The 21,284-nt window shown below is 40.4% G+C and overlaps 1 protein-coding gene across 4 annotated transcripts in view; it reads right to left on the bottom strand.

Moving 5' to 3' along the window:
* Positions 1 to 14,128, bottom strand: part of LOC115224881 (proton-coupled amino acid transporter 1) — a 42,050-nt gene extending 27,922 nt beyond the window's left edge. Inside the window, exons 1-3 of one of the 4 annotated variants that reach the window (XM_036513767.1) lie at positions 13,776 to 14,128; positions 12,705 to 12,828; positions 1,137 to 1,250 (exon numbers count right to left, since the gene is read on the bottom strand). In XM_036513767.1, coding sequence (XP_036369660.1) covers positions 1,137 to 1,158 — 22 coding nt within the window. In that variant the 5' untranslated portion in view covers positions 1,159 to 1,250; positions 12,705 to 12,828; positions 13,776 to 14,128. Of the gene's footprint in view, positions 1 to 1,136; positions 1,251 to 12,704; positions 13,121 to 13,775 lie in introns of those variants that run through there. The other 3 variants (XM_036513768.1, XM_036513766.1, XM_029795835.2) reach the window with 3 other exon arrangements.
* Between the last annotated feature and the right edge of the window lie 7,156 nt (positions 14,129 to 21,284).

The following is a 21,284-nucleotide window of genomic DNA, read 5'->3' as shown; positions in this document are numbered from 1 at the left end:
AACAGTGGACCACCTAATCTCTGGATGTAAAGTCTTAGCACCAGTGGAGTATAAATTAAGACATGACAGAGTTGGCCAATATCTCCACTGGCTAATAAGTCGGCATTACAATATCAAAACTGCCGACAAGTGGTATAATCACCACCCTGAGGCTGTAACTGAAGGAGAAAATGTAACCATTCTGTGGGACTTTCCAGTACATACAGACCGAACCATCAAGGCCAATAAACCAGATATTGTTGTGAAAGACCAAAACAATAAAGTTTGCTTATTGATTGACATGAGCATCCCCTGTGATCATAATATCTCAGCAAAAGAGTTTGACAAGCTCAGAAAATATAAAGACCTACTCATTGAAATTGAGAAAATGTGGCATCTCAAGGCGGTTACAATACCAGTGATCGTAGGAGCACTAGGAATGATCAAGAAGGGAACCGAAAATTATATGAGAATGATCCCTGGCTTACCATCCCTGCAAGAAGTGCAAAAGATTGTCTTAACTGGTACATCACACGTATTGAGAAGAGCATTGTCGATGTGAGAAATGTTGCTGCTCATGTATTTTAATTTAACTTAAAAAAAAAAAAATGAACGAACTATTGAGTTTGGTTTAATGGCCTACCAATGTATACTATGAGTTTCTTTGCCCTAGGAGTCGGGAAGACACTCGGCAAGAAATGGAAGCAAATTTGAAAGAAGAAAAAAAAAAGTAATAATAATAATAATAATAATAATAAAAATAATAATAATGATAATGACAATAATAATAATAATAATAATAATAATAATAATAATAATAATGATAATGATAATGACAACAACAAAACTAAAATAGAATATAAAAGAAACAAAAAATTGGATAGCGTTAAAATTGGTAAAAAAAAAAGCCAGATAAAGTAGAGTGTGGTTGTAAAAAGAGGGTTTGATAGCAGGGTTGGGATTAATGTCAAAACAAACAAGAATGGAATAAACAGGGATTGGTTGAGGGAACAAGGGTTAATAAAAAAAAAAAAAGCTATCTTCTCAAATAACTACAATAAAGGAAGAGGAAGCAATAGGGGAAGATGCAGAAATAAAATTTGTATAAGGTTGACATGAGTTCCCTTTAAACGAAGGGAAAAGACAGTTTTACTCACTCTCGTAAGAATCTACACTCATTTTGGTTTGTTTATTTGTATTTTTTGTTAATATTTTATGCTTTCAATTATTTTTTGTTGATTTTTTTTTTAATATCTGGTTACCCTAATCTTCTGAAAGTAAAAAACAACAAAAGGGTATAAAAAGAAATGATGAGAGCAGTAATAACCATGGCAAGAGAAAAAAGGAAATATTGGTTTCAAATTTTGGCACAAGACCAGCAATTAGGGGACATTGATTATATTGACCCCCATGTGCAACTGGTACTTATTTTATCAACCCTGAAGGGATGAAAGGCAAAGTCGACCTCAGTAGAGTTTGAACTCAGAATATAAAGATCGACAAAATACCATTAAGTATTTTGTCCAGTGTGCTAAGCACAATTCCACCAGCTTGATGCCATAATAATACTCCTTTCTACTATAGGCACAAGGCCTGAAATTTGAGGGGGAGTATAGTCAATTACATTGAGCCCAGTGTACCACTAGTACTTAACTTATCAACCTTGAAAAGATGAAAGGCAAAATAAACCTCAACTCAGAATGTTGCAACAGGTGAAATATCTCTAAGCATTTCACCCAACATACTAATCATTCAGCCAGCTCACCATCTTAAAAATAATAGTTTCAAAGTTTGTCACAAGAGCAGTAATTTTGAGGGAGGGGATGTGTTGATTACGTTGACCCCAGTGTTCAACTGTACTTCATTTATTGACCCCGAAAGGATAAAAAGTAAAGTCAACCTCGATGGAATTTGAACACAGAATGTAACGGCAAACAAAATACTGCTAAGCATTTCATCCAGTGTGTTAATGGTTCTGCCAGCTCACCACCTTAATAAGAACAATAATAATAATACATATATATACACATACATATATATATATATATATATATATACACATACATACACACACACACACACACACACACATATATATATATATATATATATATATATATATACATACATATAACTTAGTTGCTGGGTTTGACAGAAAGAGCAATGTGAATGGCCTTCACGGGTACTTCTCAAGCTGTAAGATTGATGGCTCTTTGTTAAGTCAACATCATTAAGAAAGGTATAAGCAAGAATTTCAGGGGAACCACACCCTGGGCAGATGGAACTGGACATAAAGTTTGGTGCAGAGCCTTATTGGATGAGAGGAGGAGGAGAGACGAGTGAAGCAGGAATGGCTAAATGGAGGTGGCCAGCACTAAGGAGCAGAGTTTATTATAAGAGTGGTAGAAAAGGCAGAGATAGGGGACAATATACGCATGAAGCAGCGGTTGAACAATGTCAATCTATTTGCTAGTCCTTTCTTTAGATGTGCTCTAGGGTTTCTGGGCTGACCAAAGCCTTGCCAGGGGATTTGGTAGATGGAAACTGAAAGAAACCCCATCATATATATATAGCTTTGTGTCCATATTGGTCCTCCACCACCACTTGACAACTGGTGTTGGTTTGTTTATGTCCCTGTAACTTAGTGGTTTGGCAAAAAGAGAATAAGTACCAGGCTTAAGAAATATAAGTACTGGAGATTGATTCCTTTATCTAAAAAATTCTTCAAGATGGTGCCCCAGCATGGCCAGTCTAACGAGTAAAACCCATGAAAAAGAAAAGATGAATGATATTACAAAGTGCACCCCTGGGTGCACAAATGCTACATACTACTCCATACACCTGGTATCAACACACAACAACACACACATACACACGACGGCACACACACACAAAGCTGTCTGACAACCCTCCACCCTTTTAGCATTCTGATTACTCTGCCAAATGTTCTGCTTATTTATTTACATTGTTTTTGAATGATTCATTATTTCATAGCTTCAAGATTTCAATGATGAAATTGTTTATTTCAGAATGACATTGTAGGGTGAGTATGAGAAGTCAGATCTAGCCAGTTTGAACATAAAACTAGTATTGGACTTGGGTCAGATATGGCTGGTTTAAATGCTGAAGGATCCAGCTTTTGTAACCAAATTTTTCACAAACCTGCAAAAACATGAAAATATGTATGAACACACATACCCACCCACTCTAACACCCACACACCAATACTGCCACTGACCACAAACTAAAACCATTAGCCAAAACTAATCACATCAAAATTGATTTCAAATTTCAGCACAAGGCCAGCAATTTAGATTAATTAATTGCACCGATCCCAGGGCTTAACTGGTACTTATTTTATCAACCTCAAAAGGATGAAAGGCAAAGTCGACCGTGACAGAATTTGAACTCAGAATTGAAAGACAGCTGAAATGCCAGCGAGCCTTTTGCCTGGCAGGCTAACAGTTCTGCCAGCTGTGGCCCAACACCACATCCAAATTTACACACAAACTTTGTACCAGCAGACAAAGGTAGCACTCTGGTATGTTCCATATATGTACACACACACACACACACAATACATTCTTGGAGATTTGGGTCAGGTTATTATTATCATGGAGTCATGAAACAGATAAGGTCTCCATAGTGACTTTTGCTACAAAAAAAGAAAGAAACATATCTACTCTCCCCAACACATGTATTGAGTCCTTGTTTGAAATATGTCTTCTCAGCTCCACAGTCGGGATACTGCATGTATGTATGTATAGACTAGGGAGCAGTGCTGAAGGAAGCCAAAACAATTATTACAAAGCTTCCGGTTAGACTCCATCTTCTGTATTAAATATATCATCATCATCATCATCATTGTTTAATGTCCGCCTTCCATGCTGACATGGCTGATATATGAATATCTATATTATGTGTGTGTGTGATGCTGATAGATAGGTTTGTAGTTTGATAGACTAGGAAATAGTTGTTTGATTCAAAACAGGTGGAAGGTAGCAAGAGGAAGAGCATCCAGCCATGGAAATATTTGGTCTCCATCAATTCCATTTGACTCATTGATCCATAGAAGCAAGGAAAAATGGATGTTGAAATGATGATCATGCTTTTTTCCAAGGAATCTAATGCTCCTAGCTTAGTTTTTCCTTGGGGCTGGCCAGACTGGAACAATCTCAAGATTAAGCAGCCAAAATTGTGAAGATGATCCGGTTCTTGACTGAAGATAAAAGGCTTTGAATGACCCAGCCGTGTTTTTTTTGTATCGTCTATCTGGATGTTTTGTTGTCCCTTTTTGTATCACCTAGTTGTCCAGATGTTTTGTGTTCTTGTCCCATTTTGTATTTTATTTTAGATATATATGATAACGGAGGAATTCAAGACAGGATGCCCCTGGGAGCTCCTCTATGCTGATGACTTTGCTCTAATTGCTGAGTCACTATCAGAACTAGAGGAGAAGTTTCAAGTGTGGAAACAAGGATTAGAATCAAATGGCCTTAGAGTCAACCTAGCTAAAACCAAAGTCCTAATAAGTAAGAAGGCAGGCAAACCACAAATCCCTTCAGGTAGATGGCCCTGCTCGATCTGTAGAAGAGGTGTAGGTAGAAACTCTATAAGATGTACCCAGTGTAAGCTATGGACACATGAGAGGTGCAGCAATATCAAAGGAAGGCTAACTGGGAAGATAGTTTTTGTATGTGGCAGATGCTCAGGAGCAATAAACACTGACAATGTGCAGAGAACAACTTCCGCCACATTCCAAGGAGAAAAACTAGAAGTAGTTGATAGCTTCCATTACCTAGGGGATCAAGTCAGAAGCGGGGGTGGATGCTCTGAGAGTGTAGGTACTAGAATAAGAATAGGCTGAACAAAGTTCAGAGAGCTGCTACCTCTGCTGGTGACAAAGGGCCTGTTGCTCAGAGTGAAAGGTAGACTGTATGATGCCTGTGTGCGAACAGCCATACTACACAGCAGTGAAACATGGGCCATGATTGCTGAGGACATGCGTAAGCTCGCAAGGAATGAAGCCAGTATGCTCCGATGGATGTGAAATGTCAGTGTACATACTTGACAGAGTGTAATTACCTTGAGAGAAAAGTTAGACCTAAGAAGCATCAGATGTGGTGTGCAAGAGAGACAATTGCACTGGTATGGTGATGCATATGGGTGAGGACAGCAGTGTGAAAAAGTGTCACACCCTAGCAGTAGAGGGAACCTGTGGAAGAGGTAGACCCAGGAAGATATGGGATGAGGTGATGAAGCACAACTTTGAAATGTTGAGCCCCACAGAGGCAATAAGCAACTGAGCCCTTTGGAGATATGCCGTGCTTCAGAAGACCTGGCAAACCAAGTGAGATCAGAGTCATGGCTGATGCCAGTGCCACCTAACTGGCGCATAGAAGACACCTACAACACCAGCTGTAGAAACATTGCCAAATCATACTGTAACCTGGTGCAGCCTCCCAGCCTGCCAGTTCTCAGTCAAATGTCCAACCCATGCCAGCATGCAAAGCAGATGTTAAACAATGATGATGATGATGAATGAAAGAGTATGTCCTCCTCCTACTCATTCTTTGTATGTAACATTCCTGTACTCCCTCTTACTGCTCCTCATCAAAAGCTGAGTATTTCACACTCTCTCTCTGCTACTCTCTTTCTATTTCTCTCTCCTTTTCTCATCCCTTAACTCTTTCCCATCATTTCCCTCACAATCAATGCTGAGCTGTTGCTGATTATGTGTAAACAGCTGATATTATTTGCCAAAGCTTTTGACTCGGTAAACCACCGCCTACTACTTGTCAAGCTTCAAGCATATAGTTTCCATCCGGATATTGTACGATGGGTTGGTGCCTTCCTCTCAGATCGCTCCTTCCAAGTTCAAGTTAATGGTTCGCGGTCCGACGTCTCCAGTGCGAGCAGTGGCGTGCCTCAAGGTTCAGTGCTTGGGCCCTTGTTGTTCTTAGTCTTCATAAATGACTTGCCCGACGACCTCACGCAACACACCCTTCTATTTGCCGACGATATCAAACTGGTCGCTCCTCGCGGTAGTATAGAGGATCTTCGTCGATGCCTCCACCAAATTTGGAAGTGGTCTAACGATTGGGACCTGTGTCTGAACGTGTCAAAGTGCTGTCATCTGCCTGTCGGCTCTACTCCTGCAACTCAACTTGATTTCGAGCCGGGTCGTCTGCTGCTGGAGAGGACCGATCAGGTAAAGGACCTGGGTATCTTGGTGGATTCCTCCTTTTCGCCTTCGGCCCAGTGCGTCCATGCTGCCAACAAAGCGCGCGGAATTCTGTTTTTGATTCAACGGTCATTCAGAATGCTCACAGCAGCCATATTCCTGCCACTCTATGTCACGCTGGTGAGACCCATATTGGAGTATGGGATTCAAGCCTCTTCTCTTTATCTCCTCAAAGACATACAGCACCTCGAAAGAGTCCAGAGGCTGGCTACCCGCATGGTTCATGGTCTCAAAAATTTGTCCTACGAAGAAAGGCTGAGGACGCTCGACCTTTGTTCTCTTGAAAAACACCGCCGCCGTGGTGATCTCATTCTCGCCCACAACATCATAAGCGGGAAGTGTAACCTCTCGAAAGAGCTGTTCTTCACTCCTGCCCCGGAGCGTCGGCTGCGGGGTCATTCCGAAAAGCTCTACCTGCGACGATTTCATCTCAATCGAAGGAGAGGAGCTTTCTCCGTCCGGGTTGCGGATCCGTGGAACAAGCTGCCAGACGAGATGGTGAAGATGCCGACGACTGCTTTGTTCAAAGCCTCTCTGGACCTCAAGTGGCCTGAACTCTTTACATGAACACCACCCTGTACTTAACTCCATGTCCCCCTACATGGCCTTGCTATTTGCTTTTGAGCCAAATTAACTAACTAACTAACTAAGCAGCAAGGCAAATTTTATGGATGCAGGTTCAAATTGGAGTTGCAAGTATTTTTTTTCTTCTTTTTTAATAAGAAACTGGCTAAAAATGAACATTCCACCAATAATGCCATGGAAAAAGAGGACTTCCCAAACATACATTTGACTCCATTATATCTGTAAAGCTTCCATACTGAAACAGGGAGAAAGAACTGTTGAATTATTAAAACCGAAGTGGTTCAATGTCCCTGGGATGCTGTCAACAAGAAGTCATCTTGCATGGAGAACAAAAATGCAACAAATAGTTCCAAGAAAACCTAAATAGGTGAAAACTGCTAGACTTTTTTTCCGAAAAGAAGAGCATCAGAGAATGGAGGCTTCCAAGTCTTGGTTGGACAGTATTGAATGGGCAGTAGATGCTTGTTTCCCAATTGGACAATCCTCTCCAAGACATCTAAGAGACACAACCACTTCAAGTCCTGCAACAACTCCTCAAATATCTCGACAAATAATCATCTTTAAAGAATCTAACACTGCAATATTTGCTCTGACATTGCAAAACACACACACAACATTTACATAACAGATTCAGACATGAGAACTAGAATAGGTGATCTCATGAACAGCCAATCTTAAACACTAGTGGAGCACTTGTTGTGTGGACAGGAGATGTAAGCTTCGGTCTCATGAGCAGCCTTCTGTCCAAAAGGTTTTGACAACCCAGTATTTATATTTCTATTACTTAAAGCTGTTTGTGATGCGCTTCAAGATCCAGTTCCAAAGACAGACAAATACATATAGATTTTTCCATCTCAAACCCACTCATACGGCTGTGGTCAGCCTGAGGCTATAGTAGAGACACTTGCCCAAGGTGCCATGAAAGAACACTGAGTGCAAAGTGCACTCAAGAAGCAGGCAATAATTTTTGTTATATAAGGGGGGGGGGCGTAAAAGTATTGAAGCCAGAGTAAGAAGAGAAGGGCAAAAATGCAGCAAATTCCCTCAGACTGATGAGCAGAGTGGCAAATATTTGTGTTTGAAGTGTGACCCTACATGATAACGTGATATGGGCCCTGAATGCAAATGATTTGTGAAGGCTAGAAAAAAATGAGCTGAGCATACTTGCTGGATGTGGAATGCCAGAGGGGCATGAAGGCCACAACAGAAATGATTAGAGACAAAAAGGAACCAGCTGCAGTTTGAGGAAGAGAGAGAGAGACTAGAATGGTATGAACGAGTGATGGGTGTGGATGGCAACAGGTGCCAAATGCTTAAAGTTGATAGGGTCTATGGAAGATGAAGGGCCAAGAAAGACAGACAACAAAGTGGTGAAAAGTGATGTCAAGATGTTGAACTTCCCAAAGGAAACACCAAGGGACCATGATGATTGGTGATATGCTGTGCTAGAGAAGAACCCACTCTTTGGAGCAAACAGGGCAGAGAGAACACAAAGGAAACAGATGCATGCTCTTGCTCTATCAACTCTCTCTCTCCCTACCCCCATGATTTCCTCCAACCCCTCTCACCACATTCCTCCACTCCTGTCTCTTTCTCTCAGCATCCTCTCTCCTCTGTTTCCCTGCCATCTCACACCACCACCCCACTCCTCTCTTTCCTTCCAAACCCTCTACATCTTTTCCTTACCCCCCATCTCATACCCCACCACCTTCCACCCATACTTACTTCCTTAACATGAGATAGCACAGGCTCTCCCTATCCCTGCACAGCCCCACATCGATTATCTTTCTACTCTGCCCCTTCCTGACCTCTGTACCCCTTCCAACCCTAACCACCCTGTTATTCTCCCTACCACCACACACTCACAACAATAAACCTGCTCCACTCATCACACTTCATCCTTTCATCAACCGACCCCACCTCTCTCTCCCTCTCTCTCTCGTTTCTTCTTTCAGTGAGACAGTTCTGTAAAAACACCCAGTACACTTTACAAAGTGCTCGCATTCAGAAGAGCATTGAGCCTGGGAAACTATGCCAAATCCTCGAGACAGTTGCATCTTACTGGACCATTCAACCAATACTAGCAGAAAAAGCGGATGGAAAATGATCTCATACACAAATATTTAGATACACATTAAAATTACCTGTGTAATATAAATATATGAATCAAAATATATATATAAATCATTATTATCGTTTTACATCCTCTTTCTATAATCCACATATTTAGGGCTGCTGGATATGGCAGAAAAAAAAAAACAGAAGTTATGTAATCACATTCACTGGTTTACATCTGTTTCCACTATAAAGACTTGTGCACCCAGAGCTGAGCGATGCTTCAGCCATGATCTCTTTCTCTTTTCACACAAGCGCGCTCGCATATAAAACATTCTCAAAAGTTAACAGCAACAAACCACAAACTTTACTCATAAAAAATCACTGCACACACACCTTTTAATCGCGATCAGCATGGAGTCAATGCTCACGTGAAGTCAACAACGAAGTTTTGCTCTCACAACGGGGTCAGTGTTGCTGCTGCTGCTATTGCACTTGCCACATCCAGAAATGGTCCCCAGACTGACTGGCATAAAAGTCATTCACAGAAACGTCCAAGCCTGTCGTTTTCAGGGGCACAATCACTTCTCCCCCACCACTTCAAGGCCTCGATTCATCAGAACTGGCTGGGATCATATCATCTATCACTCGGCTATTCCAGACCCTCGCTTCCCCTTAACACCCTGGCTGTATACAACCTCCAAAACTCTATATTAATCACAATACCCAGCTCTTCCTTTCCATAACTCTAGAATCCCCTCTTTGTTCATGCTTTTCCCGAGAAACATTCCCTCGATCTGACAGTCTAGAAGGACTGAGACGGTTTTGGGCACTGCCTCTTGCTCAGACCCAGAAAATTGCATACGTATGTGTATGTGTGTGTACAGACAGACAGACAGACAGACAGACAGACAGATAGATAGATAGATAGATAGATAGATAGATATGTTTCTTTATTAGCCACACAGGGCTGCACACAGATAGAACAAATTACAAGGTAGAGCTTTTCTTTTGAAGGTTTAAAAAAAAAAAAAAAAAAAAAAAGGAAGGGGGAGTTTCGATCAAAAGGGATCGTAAAAGGAGAGAAGGAGGACAAAAAGAAGGGGTGTTAAAAAAAAAAAAAAAAAAAAGGGGGGAGAGGAAAAAAAAATTGATCAATAGGGATCGTTATCACAGAAATGTCAATATGAAGTGTAAAGGGGAGGACAGGTGAGGTTTACCCGTGGAAAGAAAAGCCTACGGAAAAGACCACGGTAACCTCGGTCAATGAAGTCACATTTTATATTTCTTTTTTTTTTTTTTTTTTTTTTGCAAATAAGCAACTCTCTGTTTTCGATTTCTGGGTTCATAGGACTATGCTCAAGGTGGCTTCGTCATTCATACGTGCCATTCTTGCTACATTCACCCATCTTTTTTTAAAACATTCGCTAGACAAAACTTGCCTCTCTACTCTCACTTTCCTTTTCAAGTGGTACTTGAAGAAGTTGATGAGAGATTGACCAGAGAGGAAAGTGTTTGTCTCCAATCCTTTCAGACGCGTCCACCAGATACATTCTTTCGCCATAGCCACAAGGATGATGAAAATAGCTCTTCCTTCCCGTTTGAAGGAAGGAGGCGTGACAATATTGACGATAGACTCAGCTGATAAACCGACTCGTCCCACACGTGACAGCAGTTGTTCGACATAAGCCCACAGGTCGGAAATTGTTGGACACTGAACGAGTGCGTGCAGAACGGTTTCGTCGCTCTGACCGCATCTCGGGCAGGTCGGCCCCGTGTTTCTCGAGCCGTGTCTGTAGAGCTTATCCCGAACGGGTAGCGCTTCTCGGTAGCATTGCCAGGCCAGGGATCTCTGGAAGTTGTCCATGGGCCCTGGCCCGAAAGTCGTCCCGAACAGGCGGGTCAGGTACTCCTCGTCGACGTCCAGGTTCGCCCCGAGCTCGTCGTCGTACCTCCCCTCCACTAAACCCCTATAGAATGCTTTGGTTGTGTTGAAGTCACTTAAGGTCGACCCAGGACGGCAGAGTTGCTTGAGAGCAACGCGACACTCGCGGTGCCATTCGCCCTTCCTCGGCCTCTTTTTGATCCATGACTGCAGTTCGGTCATGGAGACGAGCTGCGGGAAGGCGTGCCTCACAAACGGCGACCACACCTGTTCACCGTCGTCTACATAGAGCCAGAGATGTCGCAGTCTCAGCGCGTGTCTGCGCATCATCAACCACGGCATGCCCAGCCCTCCTTTTAACGGGTGTTGACAGCAAATGGATCGCCTGACCATCGGGACGCATCCTTTCCACAAGAAGCGAAAGAGGATGCGTTGTAGTTTGGTGATGGTAGGGTCGGGACAAGGTACGACGGTCAGGCGGTAGTAGATGACGGACGCGATGTACGTGTTCGCCACCTCCGCTCGACCTTTTAGGGACAGTTTCCTCTCGGCCCATTGCCGGGCGAGAGTGACCACCCTACTCGTTATCTCGTTCCAGTTCTTCTCCACTTGGAGGTCCGGACCAAACCAGACCCCGAGCAACTCAACCGGGCCGTCGGTCCAGCGTCCCACGACGGAGGCGCTGGTGGACGGCATGGGCTTGCTTCTCCAGGTGCCTAGTCGCAAGCCCACTGACTTTTCCCGGTTGATTTTCGCTCCTGTCACCGCTTCGTAGTTTTTCAGTGTCTCGCCGACCAGCTCGATGTGCTCGTGGCTAGACACTATGACGGTGACGTCGTCCGCGTATGCAGACACGCTCGTCCCGCATCCCAATTCTCGCGGGATGCCCCTTAGAGTCGCCAGCTTCCGCAGTAGTGGCTCAAGAGTCAATACGTATAGAAGCGCCGAGAGGGGGCATCCCTGACGGACCGAACGTGCAATGTCGAAAGGTCTCGATAGATGTCCATTTACGCGAATTACCGAACGGATGCCCCTGTACAAGGCAGCTATCCAGCCGCGGAAGACGGGACCGAAACCAGCCGCTCTCAGGACTGCCTCCAAGTATCGATGGTCTACCCTATCAAAGGCTTTCGATTGATCCAAGTTGATCAGGGCCCCACCCATGCCAGGTTCGTTAACTACCCTGTCTATGATGTAGCGCATCAGATGGAGGTTGTCATGGATGGTCCGGCCTGGCACGGCGCATGTTTGCGCCCTGTCGACCAGTTTCTCGATGATAGATAGATAGATAGATAGATAGATAGATAGATAGATAGATAGAGAGAGAGAGAGAGAGAGAGAGAGAGAGAGAGAGAGAGAGAGAGAGGAGATTTGTTGTCCCTTTACGTTTTGATATAAAAATCCACTCGGTGAAGGAATTTAAAATAACATCGATTAAATAAATGTTTATTTTGTTGTTTGTTGGTTTCTAGTTCCGATGTCCTCCTAAGTTATATTAGTGACAGGTTCGTAAACAGAAACATTTCTTTTTTCTTAGAAATTATGACATTGCAAATTTCTAATGAAAAGTCCTATTTCTAGGGGTTTGCGACAGAGAAAGAAAACTGAATAGAAGACTTGAGCCTCCTATATTCCAATAAAAGATCCAAGATACGAAAAGAGCTGTGGATATATAAAATATAAACTCCTCACTCACATTTGGACAGTTTTTATAATCTTTATTAAACGATTGACTGAGTTTAGACCAAATCATTACATCTATCTATCTATCTTTCTATCCATCTATCCATCTATCTATCTTTCTATCCATCTATCTATCTATCTATCCATCCATCCATCCATCTATCTATCTATCCATCTATCTATCTATCTTTCTATCCATCCATCTACACACACGCATACACGTGATATAGTACAAAATGTAAAGTATCAAATTATAAGTAAATAAATACTCACCGACTGGAAATTTATAAAAAGCTGGGCGTGGTTGATGTCAAGTGAAGGAGTTTGGTGTCGTTTATGAAGAGTTTAAGAATCCACACTGGAGCAGTTTACACTTGGAATGCACACAAGACGGGCACTAAAAGTTAAAATGTGGGTGTGAAGACAGAAAAAGAAAATGTGACGATGTGACTGTGTCGGGGTGGGCGGGGTTGGCGGGTCTGCCGATAATCAAACCATTTTAAAGAACAGTTTGTTTCTGGACAAATCTCTTCAAATATAAAGAATGAAAGAAGAAAATAAGAGAGAAAGAAAAGAATTCAATGAAAGAGAGAGAAAGAGAGAGGGACGAATGAGACGACGAGAGAAAGAGAGTTGAAGAGAAGAAGATTTTGCGATGGAATTAAACATGAAAAGTATTAAAAGTTTGTTTTTCGAAATAAGTTCTCTGATAAAAAAACAAATTCCTGAATTGCTTAAATCGATCGGGAAATAAAACAGAAACAAGAAGTTGAATCACAGAGTTTGAGTTTGGAGCAAATTAAAAATCAACAAATTCCGATCAGTTTTTTTTTTCAGCTTTTTTGTTTTTTGTTTTTTTTTAAATATTAAAAAAATTTGGTTTTTGTGAAAAGAGAAAATGTTTTGTCAGTTTTCTGGTGAAAATTGTCGAATGACGAGCAATTTGGAGTTTTCCATTTTCGATTAAAAAGAACGGAAAGGAAGAAAGGTTAGGAGGGGTTCCAAAGGGTTCCAAAAGGATCAGAAAGGGTTTCGAAAACTAAAAAGAAAACATAAAAACAAATCCGAATCACGAGAAATGTTGGAAAGGCTTGGGGTGAAACCGGTGTCGCAGAGAGAATAATCCCCTGTTTAACAACAATCCTGACACTTGTTCATTGCACTCGTTCATTAAGGTAATAATAGATTGTGAATAAGCGAAGGGGAGACTTATACAAGATCGAACTCTATCAGTGTTAACAAATGCAAATATACGTAAATCAAATGGGATCAATAAATCGACTCGGATTTCCTTTGCCAAATAATTGACTTTGTGTCTGAAGAAAAGAAAAAAACCCAACACACCTTACGTCGTTTCATTAAAGAAAGGATCTTGTTATTCAGTTGTGCTACATTCCTGATAAAGTACTTAAACTAATAATTTCCTTGAAATGATAGTTTGAGTATTTTGCTCTGCATGAAAATAGTCCAAAGGCTGAAGTTGATGTGGATTGATAGATAGCCTATTGTACTCGAAGTCAAGTGATTGGCCGTTGATCTGCTTTTGTGCTTAAGACTGCAATAACTATCAATTAGTGATAGGCAGTGGCGGATTGGCCGGGTTGCCAGCTTGCCCTATGGTAAGTAGGCCCCTGAGCCATTAGAACCCGTATATAGGGGCCCATCCCCTCACGTTTGAGAATTTTTTTATTCACTCATAGAAGAATGCATTAATTATAAGTGTTTGTAGACAGTTGGAAAGAATGCCTTTAACAAAACAAAACAAAAAAAGAAAATTAAATGATAGCATTTGGTAGTTGCGAGTAGACCCGCTTAGTCTTCTGGCAACCAATATTTTTAGACCCAGTCCGCCACTGGTAATACGGCTACGTTCATCTCACCCTTTTAAGGAGTAAAGCACGAATAAATCTTGAAAAGGAATATTTAAAGGGTACTGTTGGATGAAGACATTTTCAGATGTGTGTCGTTAACTGCACCGTTTATTGTATCTACTTCAAACTTATTGAGAGACCGATAATGTAAGCACATAAAGAGGGGATGGGATTTATAACAAGGGAGAACTTGGGTGAGGAAGTCAGTACAAGTAATCAAATTGGTGTTAATATAGCTAATGTAGGGAGCTTGAGGGAAAAAATCCAATGCCAATACTGTGACCAAATGAAATCATTTAACGCTTAATTTTAATAAAAGGAAGGCAGGGGATACAACTTGGGAATTTAATTAAAATTACTTAAAAACTGAGGAGGGGTATACAGGCAGAGTTTTGGGGAGGATGGCAACAGGTTTTGTTCTGATAAGACTTCTACTGCAATGCAGCTGAGGTTTTACCAGTATATACTAGATCTCAAGTGAATAATCCTCAAAAAGAGTTAAAAATTCGATTAATGAATAAGGCTGAGAAATAGCTGGGCAGTGTGGAAGTTGGCAGAGTTGTAGACATGGGATAAGAGACATAGGTGTTGTAATGGCATGGTTTCAGGTTCTATCCGTCTGCAGAAATAGCCTTGAGTTAACTGATGCCTTTTCAGTGAAATTGGTACGAGGAATTTGTAGAGAAGCCTGTTGTGTGTGTGTGTGTGTGTATAAAATCATCATCATCATCATTTAACGTCCGTTTTCCATGCTGGCATGGGTTGGACAGCTTGACTGAGGTCTGGAAAGCCAACAGCTACACCAGGCTCCAATGTGATGTGGCAATGTTTCTACAGCTGGATGCCCTTCCTAACACTAACTACTGTGAGAGTGTAGTGGGTACTTTTTACATGCCACCAGCATGAGAGTTCAGATGATGCTTTTTACATGCCACCAGCACAGGAGCCAGTCAGGCAGAACTGATATCAACCATGTTTGGATGGTGCTTTTTACATGTCACCAGCATGGGAACCAGTCAGGGGTTACAGGCCCCAGCTATGATATTGGTTTTACTTGACTCAACAGGTCTTCTCAACCATATCATATCGCACGATGCATCAGGGGTACTCTTAACTGGGCCGGACATGCATGGCTGCGATCTCACTTTAGTTGCCAGGTCTTCTCAATCACAACATAACTCCAAAGGTCTCGGTCTCCTGTCATTGCCCCTGTGAGGCCCAATGTTCGAAGGTCGTGCTTCACCACCTCATCCCATGTCTTTCTGGGTCTACCTCTTCCACAGGTTCCTTCCACAGTTAGAGTGTGGCACTTCCTCACACAGCTGTCTTCATCCATATGTATCACATGACCTTACCAGTGCAGTCGTCTCTCTTGCACACCACATTTGATGCTTCTTATGTCCAACTTTTCTCTCTGGGTACTTATGTTCTGTCGTGTATGCACACTGACATTACACATCCAGTGGATCATACAAACTTCATTTCTTTCTTACCTGCACGTCCTCAGGAATCATGGCCCATGTTTCACTGCTGTGCAGCATTGCAGTTCACACATATGCATCATACAGTCTACCTTTCATCCTGAGCAAGCGGCCTTTAGTTGCCGGCAAGGGTAGGAGCTCCCTGAACTTTGCCTAGGCTATTCTTATTCTAGCCATTACACTCTCAGAGCAACCACCCCCACCTTAGACTTGGTCACCTAGCTAGTGGAAGCTATTTACTTCTAGTTTTTTCCCCTGGCATGTGATGGAATCTGTTGTCTGTATATCTTCAGTGTTTATTGCCCCTCAGTATTTGCCACACACAAAGACTATTTTCCCAGTTAACTTTCCTTTGATATGTCCATAGCTTACACCAGGTACATTGTGTGAAGTTTCTACCCACGCCTTTTCTACAGATAAAGTAGGGCCATCTACATGAAGGGGATTGTGGTTTGACAAGCTTCCTACTTACTAAGGCTTTGGTTTCTGCTAGGTTGACCCTAAGGCCCTTCAATTCTAGATCTTGCTTCCACACCCTAAACTTTGTCTCTAGTTCTGCCTGTGAGTCAGCAATTAAGGCAAGGTCATCAGCATAAAGGAGCTCCCAGGGGCAGCCTGTTTTGAATTCCTCTGTTATTGTCTGGAGCACTATAAGGAATAAGAGTGGGCTGAGGACTGATCCTTGGTGAACCCCTACTTCTACTTGGAAGTTTTCACTATGTGTGTGTGTGCACGCATGTGTATGTGTGTGTGTGTGTATTAAAAATGGAAAAGGCCAGTTTATGGCTTTCTTCATTTTTAATATATACTGCTCTATATCTTAGAGTGTGCTGCTTCTTTCAGGTTTATGTTTTTTACAGACTGTATATATATATATATACTTTATTAAAAAGCAGCAAAAATATCACGAAAGCTGTTACTCAGAGTTTCACATTCCTGTTCATCAGTTTTGTTTAGACAAATTTTTTAATAAAGCATATTACTCTACATCTGGTGTTCAAGTACATTTTTTCCCACCTTGTTTCGCATTTATGTGCTTACTCCAGTGTGTGTATGTGTATATATATATATATATATAATTTACAATATAAGGGCAAAAGAAAAATTCTAATGCCAAATATGCTGAAAAAAAGACAAAAATTGTCAATTAACCATTATAATTTATGTGTCTCGAAACAAACCAATAGAAATTTCTAAAAAATTCGTTATTACCGTATTGGACCAATTTCGGAGTTAATTCATAAGAATTTTCTCCTCTTCAGCGGCAAATACGCAAGATATAAGTGAAATACTTACTCATACCCATGGAAAAAGCAAACACCAAGTCCTGAGCAGACCTAAATACCCCAAATATATCCAAAATAGAAAATCTTCGGCACGTCTCGAGACACGTGTGATTCGAACTAGAAACTTTCGCAGAGTGATAGAATCCAGAAGTGAACACTATTCAAATTTATAACTAATGTAGGAGAAAATTCTTATGAATTAACTCCGAAATTGGTCCAATACTGTAATAACGAATTTTTTAGAAATTTCTATCGTTTTGTTTCGAGACGCATAAATTATAATGGTTAATTGACAATTTTTGTCTTTTTTTCGGCATATTTGGCATTAGAATTTTTCTTTTGCCCTTATATTGTAAATTATTTATAAATTTAACCTTTAAAGGTATTTTTTGATATGCTGGCCACTGATGAAATTTTTTTCCCGAAAAATATTTTATCCTACATTAGTTATATATATATATAATAGGTGCAGGCATGGCTGCATGGTGTAGAGGCTTACATTTCAACCATGTGGTCTTGGGTTCAGTTCCACAGCACAATACCTCCTTGGACAATTGTCCTCCTCTTTATTCAAGGGGTAAACCAAAACCTTATGAGTAGATCTGGTAGAAAGAAACTGAAAGAAGACTATCATCTAAGAATCCATAGGTCAGTAAAAAGCAAAATAAAAAAAAGCAGCCACTATTATATTGCTAATTATCCACAAAGAAAACCTGAAGGAAAAAAAAAACAAAAAAAAAACAAGAACTGCAAAAACATGCGAAGAAAGGGGAATCATGTGGACATCAGAAACTACAAGAGACAGATTTTGCAGAATCATGGATTCTTTGTGAGAGTGAGACTACTGCTTAAAAAGGGCTTAAACAAGGCTAGAGAGCATAATGTTGTCTTTGCTGTGAAAAACTCACTGCTAAAGTTGGTGGAACCCATCTATCTGATGGTCCTGTGAAGTTTATCAGTGGTTCTGCTCTGTATACACTGCACAACACTAAAAGCACAAATTCTATGAAAAACTCCCAAAGACGATTCAAGAGACTCAACTTGATGAACGGCTACTGATGCTTGGGGACTTCAACACCAAAGTCGGTGCCAACCATGATTCTTGGCTAAGTTGCCGGAGTTCAAATAATAACAAACAGTGATTATCTGAGTTTTGCACACTTCATGGTCTTGTATGTCACTATCATTAACTTGCAAAACAAAGGCCAGCATAAGGAGCCCCGAAGACATCTCTGCTCCAAACACTGGCACCAAGTGATCCTGATCCTCACAAGACCTTGCTGTGTGAGGAATGTGGTTATGACTTCCAGAGGACTGGTTTACTGGTTTGCAGCATGATTAGATTTGAAACAAAGATGTATTTTATGAAACCACTCAAGGAGCATGCATTGGTGTCACTATTAAGGACTTCTGGGGACATTGCATTTCGCCAAGCAACCCTAATATACTACAGAGTATATTAAACACTTTTATTAGTCGATTCTGTGTTCTACTGTGTTAGCAGTGCTATTAAATCACTTGTTAAGGTTATCTCATAACAAAATCAGTTCTGGTTATAATTTCTATAGAAAACCTCGACAAGTAATGTCACTATGACATGATGCTTAAGGAAAGTGGGTCATCAAGTAACTGGAACATGCCCTCCCTGCAGACCTACCAAAAGAAGATACACAGATGTGATAGGATTCTCTCAATGTAGCTTCAGGTTAGAACTGCACAAATAACATCATTTTCTTCCTTTGATATCTACAAGAAATGCAAGGAGTAAAGATAACCATTCCACATCACTTTTATTAACCTCATGAAAATCCAGCTACAACTGAGTCCCTTTTCAGGTTACTCAGAATTGCTCAGTAATTCTACAAAGGCACAAACAACACCATTTATTTAGATGCCTTTTCTTCAGAAGCCTTCAGCATTTACAGTGGAGTGAAACAAGATTGTGTGCTTGGTCCACTCTTTACTGAATAAAAGGTAACAAGCAGTATTTTGATTCAGAATTGACCAGGCAAAATATGAAAAGGAGACAAATGACCACAAATTGGGGGTGAAGCACTGTTTGAGAGAACCTGCCCTGTTTAACCCTGCAAACACTTATCACCTCTCATATCATTCAAATTCTATTTCTCTCCCCTCTAATCACCCCTAAGCTCTAGTTCCATCAAAGACAGCCCTTTTTGGTACTTATGAACAAATGAATAGGGGTCATTTATTAGGATTTTGTCTTTAGTGTTGCTGGAGACATCTTGAGTGCAGGTATTACAATAAAAGCTAAAGGAAAAAAAATTACTAAAAGTGAGACTTTTGAGTGAAATGTGGTCCTCAATCCATCAAGGAGGTTTTAACTTCAAATAACAACTGATTCAATCTGTGACAACCCATGCTAGCATGGAAAAGTAAGCTTAAAATAATATATATTTAGTCTATTTCTGCATCAACATCAGCGCTAATTAATAAAACTATATTTTTTTAAAGAAAAAATTACAATTAAACAAAAAAACCTAATTACACAAAACCATTACAAAGTTTAATTTTATCAGTTTTTTTATTGCTTTTAATGGGATTTTGTTTAGTTTTTGTTACATAAGATAAATGATGACATGTGATGCGTTTAGGGTTGTTGTTGTTGCTGTAATCATCTGTGACACAATTATCTGAGAGGTTAAGGGGCAGGGAAGGAAAAACAAAACAATTCAAATGAAATATAACAAACAAAAATGAAATTATTGATAAAAGCATCTCTTGTGATATTTTAAAATTATCAGAGGTCCATTGACATGTGTTATCTGAAACGATGATGATGATGATGATAAAGAGTGATAATAATAACAGAAAGGAATGTGGTGGTGAATGTGCTAAAGATAAAGAGGCAATTGATGATGATGATGACAACGATGATGATGATGATGTAATCCTTGGTTATGTGCAAAGAAGTGCAAACTACTGAAGCAATAAAACAAATGACATGCACAGCTTCCAAAAATGCCACACCTCAAAAGATTATATCCTATGGTATATTATGCCATTCTGTGGGGTTGGTCATATAGTAATGACAATAAAAGTGTGTCTTGCTGTTATCCAGATCCTCTCTAATTGAAGTGGTGGGGAGAAGGATCAAAGTTTCTACTGATAAAAACAACAAAGAAGAAGAAGAACCAATCTGAAACAATCACTTCAAGACAATCACATTTCTTCAACATTTATTAAAAGTGCATCACAAACTGGCAGAGATTTCACACACACACACACACACACACACACACACACACACACACACACACACACACACACACACACATATATACTAGCAGTATCGCCCAGCGTTGCTCGGGCTTGTTTTCTTTTCGACCCTTTAGAATTGGAATTTTTGAAAAGTAAAAATTTTGCATTATGTAGCTTGTTATTCTCTTTAAGTGAACATTCTTCTGGTTGAAATACACCGAAAAATGGTGACACAGCAGTCAAAAGATCATAAAAAATAGGGATTTTCATAGAAAAAAAAAGCATCTTTTTGATGTAAATAATTTTTGGTCTTAACATGGTCCGATTTGAATTGTTTCTTCTATGGAATGAAGAGCAAGCCTTCTATCATCCTCTCAATTTTGGCCAACTTGTGCCACAGGGTCTCGGAGGAGATAGTGTTAGTTGAAGGCTACCAAACCTGCCACACACAGACAACTTCAGCTTTATATAGAGAGAGATTACATACACACATGCACATATTTTGCATGTGGTAACTTCCAAGGTTGGTCATGCAATAAATACAAAGCGGAGACGTAACCCAACCCCTCCCTCCCTTAAAAAAATTTTTTTTTTAACAGAAACCCACAATTTCGGTTATGGAGATTCCGATTCTGAAAAAAATTGGCAGAAATTGCAAGTTCAAAATTTCAATCCCCCACCCCATTTCTTCATTTTTCACTTTCTTCAGAAATTTTTTGGGTGAAATACATTGAAAAATATGGAGATTATGATTCTAAATAAAAAATGTTTTGTAAAATTTCAATTTTTCAAAAAAACAAAATTACCCCACCCCCTCCCCACCCAATTCTTTAGCCTTCAAGCAGGCTATCCACATGCTAGAAATAACAGCCAAATCTCAGGAATTTGTTGGGTAAAAAAAAAAAACTGCGATAAAATAATGAAAGAAATATATAATCAATCTACTTAACTTTCTGCAAAGATTTCTTTCAGAGAAATTTCCTGCAGTAAAAT

Source organism: Octopus sinensis, linkage group LG26 (assembly GCF_006345805.1).
Source record: "Octopus sinensis linkage group LG26, ASM634580v1, whole genome shotgun sequence".
In the NCBI taxonomy this organism is placed as follows: domain Eukaryota; kingdom Metazoa; phylum Mollusca; class Cephalopoda; order Octopoda; family Octopodidae; genus Octopus; species Octopus sinensis.
The sequence above is the reverse complement of the archived record's forward strand: the minus strand, read 5'-3'. Positions and strand labels throughout refer to the sequence as shown.